Genomic DNA, 18,118 nt, shown 5'->3' on the forward strand with positions numbered 1-18,118 from the left:
CTAGATTCCTGAACCAAACAGTTCCAAATTATAAAACGAGTTTTTGACGGATTCAAATCTGTTGTTTCAAATGTTATGTTCCACCGCCTACCACCCTTACAAAAAATTAATTATTTAGTCAAATATAATGAAGAGAGAAAGAAATTTCACCTATTTTGTGAGGTGATACAATGTGAAACATAAATTTTGGAAAAACAGATTTTACTAAATAAAGATAGAAAAGTGAAGAATGAGGGCATCCTTTGAATTTAAAACTGTATATATATGTAAAGAATGAGATACAGCACAAAATATCATTTGATCACTTACTTTTCTTGCCCATACAAGCTTTATATTAATATTGACTTTTTCAACTTTTTTATATTTTATTATGAAAATTAATGAAACCCTAAATATAAATAAATCTTATAAGTAAATACTCTACTAATATCTATATGATGTATTTGACAAATTTGTGAGTAAGGAAAATGATTTTGAGATTTGCAAGTTTCGAGCAGATTAGATTTGACAAGTTCGATATAGAGGAAAATGATATTGTTGGTTCTTGAAGAAATTGTTCGGATGAGAATGAATAAGAATGGTTTTGGCCCAATGATAGAGTCGACTTAAGAAATCAAAATATCACGGATTCGATTCTCAATGAAAACGCTTTGAATGGTCATGAAGCCATTAGAACGTTTTATGAAAATTAGGTAATTGAATAGTTATAATTAAAATTCTTAATGTTAAGCTTCGATTGAATTTTTTAATAAAATGATTTCTATATCTAAATAAATAAATTCAATTCACCATCTTGCAAGCAGAATGATCAAAGTCTCTCAATTTAGCCAGATATATTTATATAGAAGTGATCAAAACTTACATATTTGAATCAAAAGGTAAGCTAATCCCTGAAATTACATGATAAATATGCTCTCAGCAGATTTAGTGTGTGAGGAGAAAAAGGTGGGGTTAGGAGAGAAGCACAATAAGTCATGATGCCTTTTCTTTTTTTTTGGTTCCACAAAAAGATGACCTTTTTATTAACTCCATGATAGCCTTATGTAAAACCCATTACCAATTTACCAGATTTCTTAGTGTTAGAAGAGGAGAAGGAGAAATGAAGAAGTTCCTTAAGGATACAAACACATTTTCATTAGTACTGCTGTTGGTAATGGTTTGTCTAGCAGATCAAGGCGAAAGCCAAACCTGCTCCAGATCATTCTTCTCGACCATGATTCAACTGATCCCTTGCAGACCGGCAGTAGTCTCATTTAGTCCCATTGGCCCGAGCCAGGCATGTTGTCAAGCTGTTAGAACTCTTGGTCAGCCTTGTTTATGTTTCCTAGTAAATGGTCCTCCCATTTATGGTTTTGATCGCAGCATGGTCTTACAGCTACCTGAAAAGTGTATCGTTAACTTTGAACCATGTAATGTATATATAAACTCTCTTTATTATACATTTCAAAACATATTTTTGTGACATATTTTCTAAACTAGATGTGGATCTTGTAGAAATCACATTTAATAAATTGTTTCTTTTTGCAGGTAATATTGGGAAATAAGAGGTGAAAAGAATATATGAGTTATGACTTGTGACTTATGAATAAAAGAGTCTGTCGTATGTGCAGATTTTTAGTCATAAATCTCTTTACTATATTTCCAGCTTGTAATTTGAACAAAAATATAGCATCCTTGTGATATTGACTGCTATTGTTGTTTTTTCTGCTCGTTTAGTGTTCATCAAATTAACAGAAGAGGAGTGATGATCAAATAACATAAACTAAAATCATTTAAAATTTGTTACCTATACACAAAGTCAAGCCTGCCTAGTCGAACATGTGCACCTTGATTGGTTGTCTGTTAGCATCTGAAACATGAGAAACGAAAACACTTTTAATGTGAAAAGACAAAAAAGAAGGTGAAAATTTGGTTAGAAATGTTATGATCACAAGACATGAACCATGTGATTACTATTAAAGGGGAAAATAGTGATGCTGAAGCTTACATCAACATGCTTTTGAAGATTCTTAATGTGTTCAACTGCCAAATCTAACATATCCGATATGCTTGTCTGTATATCAGTAGAAGAAAGAGGTTTAAATATCTAGAAAATGCTCCTGTACAGCGTTATAAAATGGAATGGACATTAAGTGTTACCTTTTCCATATTTGGAAATAGATCTTGCAGCTTCTTCATTCTGTCACTAATTCGTGTTCTCCTCGTCTGAGGAAAAAAAACATGTTAAATCAAACAGAAAACCCCAACTGTTATGTAAAATCTGAGCTCTTACCCTTTCTGCTATGCTACGAGGATGTGTTGCAAAACCCCTTCTCGCACGAAGCTTACAGGGGACAGAATCTTGCTGAAACTGCAACCACTCTGATGAAGTCTCTTGATGGCTTGAATGGTTAAATATTCCATTCTGGAAATAAAACTCGCATTAATAATGTTGGATCATAAGACACCGAAAACACAAATGATCTATCCTTAACATGCTTACCTCGTTCATATCATTTCCTTCTCTTCTTCTTTTCTTTCCAGTAGAGGAAGGATTGATCCAAGAATCACTCTGGAATACTTCTGGAACATGATATCCATTGATGTTTCTACTTTCTTCTAGATAGTGTCTTTCTAGATTACTATCCATAACACCCTCCTCTTCATTTTGAGGAATAAACCTTGATGAAAAACATTGGGCTGATGAGAAATTTACTTCTCTTATCCTGGCAATTGGTTGATTCTCTTCCCTAATATTACCATTAAAGTTCTCATCTGCTTTCCCTGTAAATTTAAATTTGATCAATCACTATCATATTATGTTCATTTGCTAAAAATGAAAACAAACTGCTTCTATCCTCTTTCATGGATAATAGTATTTCATGGTTTTGTTTCTACGAATACTATAGTATTAATTCCAGGAGATTCGACTTCATTCTGTTTCCCCATTTCCTGGATCTGAACGGAGATGAATTAGGTTAACAGCATCTTCATCTCTTTTTATAATCAATTCCAGTTCAATCCAGACTAAACATTACAATTTCAACCTATGAATTATAAAATTGTTAATATGCTAATTTGAAGAATAATATATGGTTAGCTAGATTACCGTTTCCATCGTTGAGACATGAAAAGAATCCAGCTGGAGAGCTGTTCTGCCGCATCAAATTCGAGTAGTTTCCTCCGTCCGACGATTTAACCCTGTGGAATCCGCCAGCACCAATTGATCTCTCTAACTCACGAGCCGTCTGATTCTGTTCGCAAACCGTCCGTGACGCCAACGTTAAATGCCCGTTTTCCACCACCAATGGACACTCATCCGCCTCTTCCGGCTTCACCTTCGCCTCAAACAGAAAATCACCAGAACCTGACTCGCTGAGAGAACCGGTCGACTCCATGAAACTGGCGATCATCGATGCAGTTTCATCGGCACTAAATAAATCTTCACATCCGTTGCCTTCATCCATGAGATCCGCGAAGAACGAGCTCGGCGCAGATCGGTAACTCACTAGACCGGTAGTTTGATGACGATAATGATCGGCATTCACTGCTATTTCTTTCTTCATGAATTCTACTCCGTGTGAATACTCGTAAGATTGCGTATGCGTATGCAAGAGACCTGAATCTTTCGCCGTCTTCGTCGTCTGAGAACCAGTAACAGTATACATCTCTTGAATTCACACTAAAATTAGAACAATATTGCTTTGTTGAAGCTAAACAACAGAAATTCACTAGAAAGTTTCTACTATAAACAGTAACCTGAATCCTGATCACCAACAGAATCCTTCCGCTGCCATCATCACATGAACTTAATAAACAGAAGAAGAAGAAGAAGGTGAGTTGGATTCGATTTCTCTGTTACTATTTCAAAATTGGGTGGTTTTCCCGAGTTCTTGGGATTTGAGAAATTTATAGAAGAAAATTTCTTAAATTGCCCTCGATGAGCCTCCAAAATGACGGGGTCATGCCATTTTATAAGTCAAAATACCGCTTAGACTTAATAATGAAACCGGATTGGATGAGAAAGATAAGCAAGCGGGCGGTATTATTAGTAAAGGCGGGCGGCCTCTAAATTAAGATTAAAAGAATCACTTAATTATATATAATCAGCTTGGCTTATTGTTCAAATGCCTCTTCTTGTGGTTAAAGAGCTTATTATAGATAGATACAGGCTGTCAAAGATAATCTCCTCACGTTTATTTTTATTTTTTATTTATATTTGTTTGATCTGTCATTAGAATAATTGCTTAAGCATGTTCTATATATTATTTTTATTTTTATTTTTATATTTATATATATATATATATATGGACCCTATTTGCAAATTAAATTTATATAATTGTATTAATGAATAGAGTTTTCAAATAAAACTATTTATTTTTAGTTTCTCTATTTACAAAATTAAACTCTAAAAAAAATTGAAAGTTAATTTGTTTTAGTTCCTCTCATTACTTTTCTAGCATTAGATATTTACATTACTAGTATTTAAGTTGAAATTGGTTTTATTCAGTTTAATATTCTGTTTAGTTGGATCGGTTTTTTCGCCTTGAATTTTTATAGTACTAATAATATTTTCAATTGTTGATGGGTCGTTTGCTTCTCATACCTTCTGATTATGTTGGTGATTATTTTTGGAGTATGTGTTTGTTCCTTCTTAGCGGAAAAGGAAATTAAATAATCGAATCTGGTGTTATTTTTCATTTTTTTAATAAAAAGTTATTAGATTTGATCTTTTATATGAATGACATCTTACATGTACCTTTTCATTGTTTGTATGAATTTTCACTACTTTGGTCATATATGTAGATGATATATTTTTACTTGACATGACATTTTTTTGCGTTGCTTACCAACCATTAACTAAAGATAATTTTAATTGTCGCTCATAATATTTTGTAAAGATTCTTCTTACACTGTTTCATTGGTTCGTTCGGTTTGTTTTACTTCAATACTCAACGTGTAGAAATTCAAATGAGTTCGTATTTAGAGGAATCATCAACAAATTGCATGATCGTTGGAATTTTTCTATTTGGAGTTTTATTTTTGTAAATTACAATTTGATATCTAGATCATCAATAATTGTTTATTTTAATTTTTAGATGTTATATTATATTATTTATTAATCAATTTCTCATATGTAACTCGTATTTGAATTTATTGAAATTATTTTTTTTAACAGACTAGTTTAACCATTATCAAAATAATAATAAATTATATTTTATAACATTCATGTTTAAATGCATTTTTTATCTAAATATTTTATACATTGATTGTCACTTAAACTATTCATAATAAATTAATTTATGATAATGTTTTTATAAATGCAAATATAACTTTATTTAAAAAAATATGAATGGTACTATTACACCTTATTTATAATATTATTATTTATTTATATATAAGTAGAATAGCTCTTAAAGGTGTTCAACCTCTTTCTATATCTGATGCGACTAGCAAAACTGTAAGTCTCTCAAAGCATTCCTACAAATGGCAATGGAGGCGAGCTCAGAAAACACCAAAGCAAAACTTTAAACCCCACACCAGGCATCATCACAAAAGTTAATCGAGGCATTGTCCCCCACGTGAATCGAGTTTCCTCGCAATAACTCTTACATAAAGAATATATTTCACTCTAAATGCTATCGCCCGTAGGGCGATTAGACTTTTTGGTGAACAATCTAGACGAATCCTGACCATATATTTATATTTGATTAGTGATGCCCAAAGACTATCCGACTCATATGTTAATCTACTACACCATTTTGAGAGCATTGATTTGTTAAAAGAAACTAAATCACGGATACCCAATCTTCCCTGATTCTTGTATCGCTCGATATTATCCCAACTAACCAAATGACTAAATGAGGAATTAGACAATCCCAAAGAAATGTACACATAATTTTCTTGAATTTTACCGTCACACTCTTAGGCAAAACGAATAAGGACATCATATAGGTGGGCATAAATGTCAAAGCACTCTTAATGAGAACTAAACAACCCCCTTTCGAGATCAATTTAATTTTCTAAATTGATAATTTATCTTCCATCTTAGTGACAATCAAGTCTTAAGAGCTCTTAGAACGAGCTTTAGCACCCCAATGACATACCTAGATATAACGACGAGATGATACAAATACTGAAACTCAGAACATTGGCTAGCCTTGTTTTGTCCTCAATTAAATAAAGTCCAAAAAAATAACAAATTTACCAAGATTAGGCCAGAACAAGTTCCGAATAATCAAAGGATATCACGAAAGTGCTTGAAATTCTTGTGCGTGGCTTGAATCATGTAGAGTGAATCATCGGAAAAAAGTAGATGAGATATGGAGAACAAAGTCCTCCTTGCCCCCACAATCCATTCTGCGGATAAGTCCCACATTTTCTACAAAAACCATCATTTTTTTATAAAGCTTCCATGACAATAACGAACAAAAAAATAAACAACATATCACCTTGTCTAATTCCTCGAGAACTCACATTCACAATAACTGAGAACTTGGTCGTCGAGATACAAAATTTTATCTAACTAATCCATTTTTCACTCATTCTCATTATGTCTTTGACGTTAAATAAAAATTCTCAATTAACCTGATCATAAGCCTTTTCAATGTCTAGCTTAACTAAAGTACATTTATTTCTTCCAAAATTAGCTGAGTCAATACATTCATTGACAATTAATACCGCATGAAAGATTTAACGTTCCGTAATGAACGTCATCTAATTCCCGGAGATGATCGTTCCTAGCACCCCACATAGTCTATTAGCCAAACATTTCGACACGATCTTATTAAAAAAAAATTAAACTGATAGACCTGAAATTCTTCACATCAATAGTTTTTGGAGCCTTGCTAATAAGACAAATCAACGTAAAATTCCAACGTTTATCAAATGATGAGAAACGATAAAATTGGTCGATAGCTTCCATAATATCCTTCTTAAAAAAATGTCACGTCTTCTTAAAAAACGCCAAAATAAACCATCGGACCCCGAAGCCTTATCGCTACTACACCCCTTAATAGCCTCCTCGACTTCCTCCTCCGTAAATCGAGCCTCCAAATTCTCTTTTTTACCAAATTAATGGAGTTAAAGTGATGCCGTTCAATTTAGAATATATAAGGATTGTTATTTATATTATTTTTTAATATTTTTTAACAAATTAGTAAATATATAAAATTGATTGCCAAGTATTTGAGTTGATAAATAAATTTAGCATTCCAAACCACTTAAAAAAAATGGTGTGAAAACTTAATTAATTTTTGACTCTATCTCCTAATTGTTTTCAAATCAGTATGCCTCTTTCTAATAGACTAACTTTGAATAGTCAATTATAATTATTATTTCGCCCATAATTAATTAAATAGTCTTGGATGTTTTTAGATTAGACATATTTTTATATTTTATTTTATTTTTGTTAAGTGATCATGTTTATTTTTATTTTTTTCATATTTGTTTTTAGTTCTGATGAACTTCTAAAATTTTGGAACTTGAACTATTTAGTAAATTGAGAGATTAAAGCTATTTCAAAACTATTATTATTTATTGTTCAATCCATCCATGTATAAAACAAAAATAAGATAACTAGATAATAATACGTATTCATTAATTAAAAATAATGAAAAAAATTGTTAATTATTTCCATTACAGTACACATTTGAGTTGAAGACATGATTAAGGCCTTTTTTTTTTTTTGAGTTTTTTTTTTTTTATGAAACTTATTTAAAATTAAATTTTCAATCAATCACCTCTCAACAATTATATTACTCGTTTCATTAATCAAAATACTAAAATATCTTCTATTTTAAATTATTATTTTTTATTTTATTCATATATATATATATATATATATATATATATATCCTCTCTAAATTTTTTCAAAAATCCCAATACAAACACGGCCTAAGAAAAATATGTTGGACTTAGGGCTTGTTCGGATTGGGGTTATTTGAATAACCTAGAGAGAAAAAAGTAATGATTGGATGATGATTTTGAGAAGGTGATGATTATATTTGGTAAAATGACTTAAAGGGTATTGGTATATATAAATAAAATAAAAAATAATAATTAAAATAGAGGGTATTTTAGTATTTTGGTTAATGAAATGAATGATGTGATTGGTGAGAAATGATTGATTGGAAAACTGATTTGGTATAGATTAAATAAAAAATCTTTGAAGAACAAGGCCTTAGAAGATTAAAAATCAAACTTTGCTCATCCACATAATTAAAAGTCAATGGTTACAACTCATCTGATTTATAAAAATTAAGTTTTATAATATGGGCAGTCAATAATTTCTTGTTGAACTCTTTATTAAGGTCAAAAAGGCGTTATTTGTCTTTTATTTAAGCAAAGTCTTCTATCTATGCGGTTTTGAGACGTCTTATCGATTCAAACCATTACATTATTAATTTTACAAAACCTGTAAAAAAATATATTATATACTACATGTTCCTAATAAAAAAAAATTAAGTTCAAATTTTGTTTTTATTGAATTTAAGGGATTAATTTAAACTTAATTTGTGACAACTTTCACTTAAATTTAAAATATTTTTAATGAGAATTAAATTCAAGATATTTATTTTTTTAAATAAGACTTTTATCAATTAAAGCTGATAATTAATAATCAAACAAATATTATTTCTAAACCTAATCAAATAGCAAAATAGATCATACATTTTTTCAAACAACAATTTGATCTAATATGAAAAAGAAGTTAATATTTAAGTATAATTTTCTTTTTAAAAGTTAGTTTTTCCAAAAATCTTAAAATACATTAATATATAATATATATCTTTTAAATAAAATAAATATATAATATTTGGATTAATAAATTAAATAATATAATTGATTATATAATGGATGAAAAGATAATGAGTTTGTTGAAATTTAAACAAAAAAACTACCGTACAAAGATTTCGTAAACTTAAAGTATTCTAATTAAAAATCAAACTCATAACTTTTAATTTATTAAGAATTATTACTGTCACTAAGAATGGATTTACATTAATAAATTATCAAGTTTTAGGTGAGAATGAAAATGGTTGGTCATTACTCCCATTTAACTTTTTATGAAAATTGAATATATATAAAATCATTTAGAAAATATAATTGTGAAATTGTGACGAGAAAATTCACGATAAGAATAGCATAGGCCTTATTTTGTATTTTAAAAAAACTCATTCAAAATCAATTTTTCAATAAATCACTTCTCAACTGTTTCATTAACAAAAATACTAAAATATCCTATATTTTAAATTATTGTTATTTATTTTATTTTATATATTAATACCTTTTAAATCTTTTAACCAAAGATAATTATTACTTTCTCAAAATCATTACTAATAATTACTTTTTTTTTCTCTTTTTAAATTTTTTTAAAACACCCAATCTAAACACGGCTATAATGAAATTAAAAATTATAAGCAGTTGTTCCGTGTGGGTTAGGTAAAGGTTAAGGATGATGATATTATTGCGGCAGGTTCAGTGTACTTGGGGGAGTTTTGAAGAGTCAAAATCACAAGAAACGACAAAACAATGCTTTTTTCATCCTTTAATAATTAATAATTAATAATTAATAATTAATAATTAATAATTAATAATTAATAATTAGTTGAATGTATCACGTGTAATGTGGATTTGACCCTTGAGTCTCTGGCTGGACACAACAAAAACTGGGGCAAAAATTTCATGTCTATCCAAGTTCAAAAAATCTCTATATTTATTTAAATTAATAATCTCTATCAAACAAGGTTAATATGTTTTATTTTAATATATAATATTTAAATTATTTTATTAAGTATTATTAATTTTAATTATATATATTTATAAAATAAATAATTAATGGGCTGAGAAAAAAGGGGTTAATTAATGGTTTAGTCTAGGGAAGTAGGTTTTTTTTGAAATAAATGTTAGTATAATGGAAAAAAAATTGTTTAAAACTTGGGTAGACATGGAATCAAAAAAACCACTTTGGTCTCTTTTATGTATATATAATAATACTAGGTACCTATATATAGATACATGTATCAACATACATGAGAAGTATTCGTGAATATGATGAACAATGTTTTCTATGATTAGGGTTAAGTTTGGATAATTTAGTAGATATGGTTAATGAATAATAAATAACTCATGTCAGATTAATTTAATATATAGTCAACCAATTTTACATTTTAATTTCAACTAATAAGATATCTTACTTGACTAACTTGTTTTTGAGTACATCCCCTTGTTTATTGACCCGTGACATCATAATCTTGATTGATATTTTTTTTTTTTTTTTTTTGTGTCACGGATGAGGTGGGCTAAACCCATCCCAAATATTTAATTTTATATTAAAAATATGATATAATTCCTATAATTTATTTTTTATTTAATTTAATTTTTATTTGTTTAATTCTTAAAAATATATAAAAACTTACCCAAAAATATTCAAGCCCACCCTCAAAATGTTTTTGAAACCTACCCAAACTTAAATTCTTGTATCTGACTCTCTTTTTTTTTTTTTTTTTTTAATCGGTTTCTTATTGATTTTTGATAGAAAATAAAAATAGTCATGCCAGTTTGAGATTAGTTCTACCTGTCAACCAAAATGAAGAGGCAGACAGCTATGTTTCGAGTTTTTATTTTCTTTAATCAATAAAAAGGAAAATGTAACAAAATAAAAAGTAAACTTAAAAAGAAAAGTCCATTATAAAAATGACTTTTCTTAGTAGCAAGTAGTTCAACTCCCGTGAACTCCATGGCACAACACTCAAGGACAAAACTTCTATTTATTGCTTATAAAAGTCAAGTAGTTAGTTGGTTGCCTCAGGACAATAAATTAAACATAATACAAATTATTACAATCCTTTATTTTTTTTAATCTATTAAATATTAAAAAAATAAAATTCGTTTAAGAAAACCAAACAAAACATAAACAAAAATTAGCATACAAAAAAGTATTAAAAAAACTATGAGCTAAACAAAATAATAATAAATTATTATAATCCCTACTCCTAAATAAGTTTTATTAAGGTATTGTTTTTATCAAAAAGTTGATTAATAAAAATATAAGTTTTTTTTAATTGATTAAATTATTATAATATGTTTTTAAATTTTAATTTTATAAAAGGAAAATGATAGAGACCAAGAAAATTATTGACAAGAATTATATGGATGATGTGTTACCTTTTAAATTGATTAAAAATTTTCAATCCTACTAATTCAATTCATTTGACACATTATTTTTTATAATTTATTGTCAATATTTTTTCTGCATCCTATCATTAATCTTTATAAAATTAAAATAAAAATATTTTAATTATAAATTGAATATATTATAGTTGAGTTTTCAATAAAAAAATCCCAAAAATAAACCCCGATCAGAACTCCCAAGAGAAGATGAAGGGGATCACTTTATTCATTCAAAAGACCTGTATTTCTGAAAATTAAAATATACCACATCCATTTTGCTTAAAGACTTACTTAACCCATGAAAACTTTAATGAGGCAAACAAACAAATTGATATAAATATGCAATACTTGTTTTTATTGAAAATTAACTTTCTTTTTAGAAAATGTAACTTTTATTGAAAAGCGTTTTGAACATACATCAAAAGGGGTGTAGAAGAATGATAAATAAATAAAAGCGGGAAGAGAATGCCAAATCGTCGACGTTTCCAATAATCCCTATAGTATTGCACAGGGGCGGAGCCACACTTGCTCCAGCCTCACCCAAATTTGAAAAAAAACAGAGCAAATTAAGTGAATAAATCGGACAAATGAGTCAGACCCATGATCCAGATAATTTTTCATCCTGGCTCCGCCCCTGGTATTACAACTTAAACTTACTGATCCATTTGTCTAAGAAGTCCGTCACTTTAAGTGGCATTTCCATTGAAAATTTAGAAGGTTCTTGGTAAGAGAACATATACCTCTAGCAAGGTCGCAGTGGAGGAGGATGCAGTCCATACTTCCTCACTCTTCATGCAAAGACAATCTACTAGCCAGATGTATCCTCATTCTTTTCATTTTAATAGTTATCAGAACTCCGCTTTCAATAAATAGCTTCTCAGGCAAAGAAAGAGATCACACTTCCTTCTAGGGGTAATAGAAGAATATGTCGATTCATTTTTACATTTATTTCGCTAGATGTTACCAAATTGTGTTCTATTAACTAATGTGCATGTCTGAGATAGCCAGAACGGTCATTGACAGCTTTGCATTCGTCTCATTGAATTTTGATGAGACGATTAGCTTATAATTGCAAACTGAATCCACTAATGCAAAAGGTTCATGTGCACACATCTGAATCTCTTCCTCATCTTGTAATATTGTTTCTTGGAACTCTAGTTTTAAATTCTTCACACAAAAACAAAAGAAAAAATATTAGCGTCGAAATACAACTGCTTACGTTAATAAAAGTTTCTGCCTCTTTTTCGACAGCTTCCAATTAATGAGCATCTGTTTCAACATTCTCTACCATCTTTTGTGCTTTAGCAACACATCTTGAAATATAATCTTGAGTGTCCTTCAACCAATTCATCTGATCTTCCATCAGGGTAAATTGGTTCATGAAAAATTTCAGCAACTGACAAAAACATAAAACTTTTGTGGCAAAACAGATAATTGTGAAAGAATATAATGCAGATAAGAGATGTCAATAACCATTGACGTTGCACTTACTTCATCTAAGAAAGATTGATGAGATGTAAGGCAGATTCTTTTTGCACCTATCTTTGCAGCAATTTCAATTGATTGTTGCAGACGAGATATACACTATAAACTCAAACACTTCAGCAGGTGTTGAACCCTTTAGCATTTAACTCAAACTGGAATGTATTCCCAAGCTTTAACCCAGAAACGACGATCAGACAAAAATCAGGGTTGTAATTATATGATTATATCAGGTAGACAAACATAAACCATGTAATTGTGCACATGAAAAGAAAACCTTTTCAGAGCTTGATTGTTGTCTATTGAAAGTGCCTCAAGTTCTTTTAATTCTTGGCTAATAGTAGAATCGAGATTCCAAGCCTTCTCCTCCCAAGAATTCCTAGCAGCCTCGTCCTCCCAAGAATTCCTAGCAGCCTCGTCCTCTTCCTGCAATTCCTTCTCCATCCTTTCTGCATCCCTGACAGTAATACCCTGAATTTCAATCTTCTTTCTCAACTCCTCGTTTTCCTAACAAATGCTAACAACATTTTCCACAAGTTTTGCTTCCAATTCCTTCTCTTTAACTTCCCATATGTCCATTTTATTGATCAACTATCACCTGGAATTTTCCCAATCTTGAAACTGAAAGTAAACTGTATCATATATATATAACAACACTCTACATAAGAAAATTCAAGACTCACAATGCTGCTTAATTTCCCTATTTTACATACATCAAACATGATCTATGAAGAGTTAACTAAAATAGGTTGTTCTTAAGCTTCAAAATGGCACAAAAAGTGAAGAAAAGAAAGAAAGAAAAAAACTCAAGAGTCCTCAAGCTTGAAGAACTTGACAGTGAAGAATGTGATTTTTACTCGGTTTCGACCAGCCAAGCTCGACAAGATATTCGTCATCAATGTTTTAAACCGTCCCTTCCCCGCTATAGTTTCCTATAAATGTTCAGTCACCATGATTCCCTCCGTATCCTCACATTTCGAAACATCAACTAAAGAAATACTCAAATTATTTCGTACAACTAAAGAATTGATGGCTTAACGTTGGGTTGAAGACAGAGGTTTGTTCCAGGAACATATTTCTTTATACCACTAACTGTTTTTAATCCTCCATCTACTCTACAGAAACATGTCGTGTCAACCTGCAATGCAAAATCAACATAATCACTCTTCATTTATATATGAAAAAACTCTCTATTAAAAGGTTTTGTATAAACGAGAGAACTTGCCAAAGGAGGCTGAATCGATCTGTCGAGTCTTGACATTTGATTCACAACCCAATTTAACTTAAAGAAAAAGGAATAATTGGTCTATCTATATTCAAACAACCTTCCTGCAAAGACAACATATTCGGAATTAAGAACAAATCTGAATTGAAAGCTTTATAAGATCACATATCTGTTGACTTTAGTAAATGATGATGCTTTTCTTCCTTTTCATGTTGCATATAATCCTTCCCTTTCCCTTTATAAGATATCACATATCTTTTGACTTTAGTAAAGAGAATGTGAACAATGAGATTCACTTTATAGAAAACAACAAGAAGAAGAAGAATTAGAGACTAACTCAAAGGAGTTAAAAGTTCTTGCATCAATGAATGACTGCACCATATCATTCCCGAAAACTCCAAGCAACTTAAGACCAAATTATAAGATCACATTGTAATACGCAGAACATTACAATGCGTGTGAACAATAAACGTGAAGTTATTACAATACACTTGATGACATTTCGTCAAATTTCCCTTTCCTTTCATTATGTTGCAGTAAAATCTGTCTTTGTTCATAACAAAGTATTCACATATTCATATTCAGGAGTTATCAACTATAGTATATAACTTAGTGTTAATAACATGGGTCACTAACTAAGAAATCATCAAATCTAATAGTTATAACATAAAATGAACATACCCATTTGAGATCGAACGAACAGAGAGTTGTGGCGGCTGTTGGTTGCTGATCTTGAACGAATAGAGAGTCGTGGCGGCAGTATTGGAGAATTTAGGGAAAAGGGAGCGGGAGGGAGAATGGGAGAGTTTAGGAGAGAAAGTCGTGGGGTAAAAAAATATGTATATATTAGAGTTTACGCGTAATACATAATACACGTAATATGTCATACATTTATTACATATTACGCATAATTGTTGAAAATAAAATTAATTAATTGAAAATTAGACGTTATTATCTTTTGTTTAATAGGTATCTTAATTAGAATAAAATGTCTAGTTAATATTAGACATTATTATCTTTTGTTTAATATGGGTCTTAATTAGAATTAATTCTGATCGTTTAAGAATTTTTTTCTAATATAAATAGAGTAGTTGTATTTGCAGAAAGAAGATGAACTAAATAAAAATATCTTCCCCTTTTTTATATTCTTATCTTGAGTTTGTGAGAGAATAAGTCGATTGTCCACTAACGTTTCCAACAAAGTGGTTTCTAGTATTCGCGTCTTATAAAAGACAACTATGGTAGTTGGTCTATCCGAGTAAAGACATTACTCGGTTCCCAATGTGCGTGGGAAATCGTATATAGTGGGATTATCAAAACTGATGAGGATGCGACGTTGACCCAGATTCAAGCGTTCGAAAAGAATAAAAAGAAGGATCAGCACGCCCTTTCTATAATCCACCACTGTCTGGATGATGTTGCTTTTGAGAAAGTAGAAAATGCATCGACCTCGAAGGAGGCATGGGAAATTCTAGAAAATTACCACAAAGGAGTTGTCAAGGTAAAAAAGGTGCGGCTTTAGATTTTACGTGGAGAGTTTGAAGTTCTTCATCAAGAAGCATCGGAGTCTATTTCAGACTATTTCACGCATATCTTATTTATCGTCAACTAGATGAAGCGAAATAGCAAAAGCACAGAAGACGTTTGAGTAATCGAGAAAATTTTACGTTCTCTACATCAAAGATTTGATCATGTAGTGGTTGTAATCGAAGAGAACAAAGATTTTGAAAAACTCTCAATCGACGAATTAAATGGATCATTACGGGTGCACGAGGAATGGAGAACAAATACAAGAAGGAGCCTTTGGAGAAAGCCCTTCTAGTCAATCATTCGTTTGGAGAAAAGGGAAGCGTAGTTCATCGAGGTCGAGGTTATTCTCGTGGTGGCGGTCGAGGACGTGACATAAATTCAGACATCGAGAGAGAAAATGGTGAAAAACCTTGAGGAAACCCAAGAGGTAGAGGAAGAGAAAGACGACACAAACAAGGACAAGGAAGTGACAGATACGAAAAGGCACGCGTTGAGTGCTATAATTGTCACAAATTGGGTCATTATGCTCGTGACTATTGGTATGTTAAGGATGCGAAAGTAGAAGTCAATCTCACAGAAAAAAAAAGAAATAGAGGAGTCAACGTTGTTGTTGGCGCTAAATCAAGAAGTTATTGGAGGAGAAAGTCAATGGTATCTTGACAACGGTGCGAGTAACCACATGTGTAGCGACAAGTCAAAATTCGTTGAGATTTAGAAAAAGAAAACCAGAAATATTACATTCGGAGATGATTCGAAAGTTTAGATTGAAGGCAAAGGTACCATTTTGATTCGGTTGAAGGATGGTACACACAATTTTATTTTCGATGTGTATTATGTCCCCAAATTAAAAAGCAATATTTTGAGTTTGGGACAACTCATGGAAAGAGGCTACCAAATTTTAATGAAGGATCGTATTCTTTGGCTACGAGATGGAAGCGCTAACCTAATTGCGAAGGTGACAATGTCGAAGAATAAGATGTTTTCGTTCCCTATTCAAACCGAAGGGCCAAACTACTTGCAAGTATCAGTGACGGATCTAGCGTGGTGTTGGCACATGAGGATGTGATATCTAAATTTTGGTGGCCTAAAAAAGATGTCCAAAAAGAAAATGGTGAAGGGGATGCCTTTGATCAATCATCCAGATCAACTTTGTGAAGCGTGTCTTCTAGGAAACATGCAAGAGAAAGCTTTCCGAAGGAAGCAACGTCAAAAGCTACGAAGCCGCTCAAATTAATTCATGTCGATATGTGTGGCGATCAAACCATCGTCTTATGGTAAAAATAATTATTTCTTACTTTTCATCGATGATTTTAGCCGGAAGACTTGAGTTTATTTCTTGAAAGAAAATCTAAGAGTTTTGATATTTTTAAGAACTTCAAACTTTGGTGGATAAAGAGTCCGGCTATATGATTCGAGAGTTGAGAACCAATAGAGGTGGAGAATTTACTTCTGATGCCTTTAACAGTTTCTATGAAGAAAATGGCATTAGGTGTTTTCTCACAACTCCAAGATCCCCACAATAAAATGGAATGGCTGAAAGGAAGTACCGATCTATCCTTAATATGGCTCGGAGCATTATGAAACATAAGAAGATGCCAAAAGAATTTTGGTCGGAAGCTACAGCGTTATAAAACATAAGAAGATAAACGATTGTAAGATGTAGAAATGAAATAACACAATGAGTTTTATGGATATTCAGAGATAAAACTCATGCGTCACCCCTTCTTCTGTTTCCAGAAGGTTTTTTACTGGAAGATTTTGATTCGTATATCAACTACACAACCCTAGTCAGAACACATGACTTAACAACTGCCTATTTCTAAACTCCTAGCTATCACTCTGTTGAACAGACAACGTTCTGATCAACTTACAATACTGAAAATACACTCAGGTAGTACAGTAACAATAACTTAGTTTAGTTTAGTGAATTGCAAAGTAATCTTAGAGAGTAAATCAAAGCACTTAGCAATTCAGAATTCGTAACATGAAAGAGTATCGAAGAGAGAGTTTATCGTTGTACTTTGATCACCTTTTATATCTAAAGTGTAGCAAAGGTCGAATTCGTCTCTTGGATACGTGTCAACTTTCTGATGGATGTACGTCAGGTGTATGGGACCGTACACAAAAATATATTCGTTGAATCGTGGTGTACCGGATTGTACTACAGAATATTCGGTAGAACGTGGTGTACTAGAAGGTACAATGCGGACTAAAGGATTGAGTACTTGGAAGTTAAACGTAGACTACTGATAACGAACAATATTGTTCTCTATGCTGATGAGTTAAATTAAATCAACAAATTATTTTGTTCAAAACCCAGATAAAACTCAAAAATAAACAAGTTATAGGTCTTACCCTTGGTTGCCTCCTAAATATATATCTTAAATTGTTTTATCTTTGATTTTTTTTTAAGTAATTTTTTTTTCCTTTCTATTTATGTAATTGTTTGGTTTTCTTAAAGATTTTTTTTCAATAAAAGAAATCAATCATTTCATTATATATCCATTGAGATGCATTTCTTTTCTTTGATAAAAAAAATTATATATGAACTACAAAACCATTGTTGAAAAGATATTACAAAGAAGGTTCAACTTATAAAAATAAGGGATTACAAAAATTACAATTAATACATAACTAGAGGCATCCAAAAGAAGCATCAATTAACATATATGACTATATTAAATGTGGTGAAGACACAATTACTCTATAAAATCACAAATATAATTCATT

General features: G+C 30.9%; 1 protein-coding gene across 1 annotated transcript; it reads right to left on the reverse strand.

Annotated features, from left to right (window-relative positions):
• Positions 1-1,077: 1,077 nt before the first annotated feature.
• LOC124946104 (transcription factor bHLH130-like) lies at positions 1,078-3,829 on the reverse strand. The gene is made up of 8 exons (XM_047486670.1): positions 3,739-3,829; positions 3,089-3,623; positions 2,483-2,763; positions 2,273-2,404; positions 2,140-2,205; positions 1,988-2,053; positions 1,787-1,849; positions 1,078-1,379 (listed from the first exon to the last, which is right to left on the reverse strand). Exons 2-7 carry the CDS (start codon positions 3,543-3,545, stop codon positions 1,799-1,801), a joined length of 1,053 nt encoding a protein of 350 aa, XP_047342626.1. The 5' UTR covers positions 3,546-3,623; positions 3,739-3,829; the 3' UTR covers positions 1,078-1,379; positions 1,787-1,798.
• Between the last annotated feature and the right edge of the window lie 14,289 nt (positions 3,830-18,118).

Source organism: Impatiens glandulifera, chromosome 7, assembly GCF_907164915.1.
Source record: "Impatiens glandulifera chromosome 7, dImpGla2.1, whole genome shotgun sequence".
Classification (NCBI taxonomy): Eukaryota; Viridiplantae; Streptophyta; class Magnoliopsida; order Ericales; family Balsaminaceae; genus Impatiens; species Impatiens glandulifera.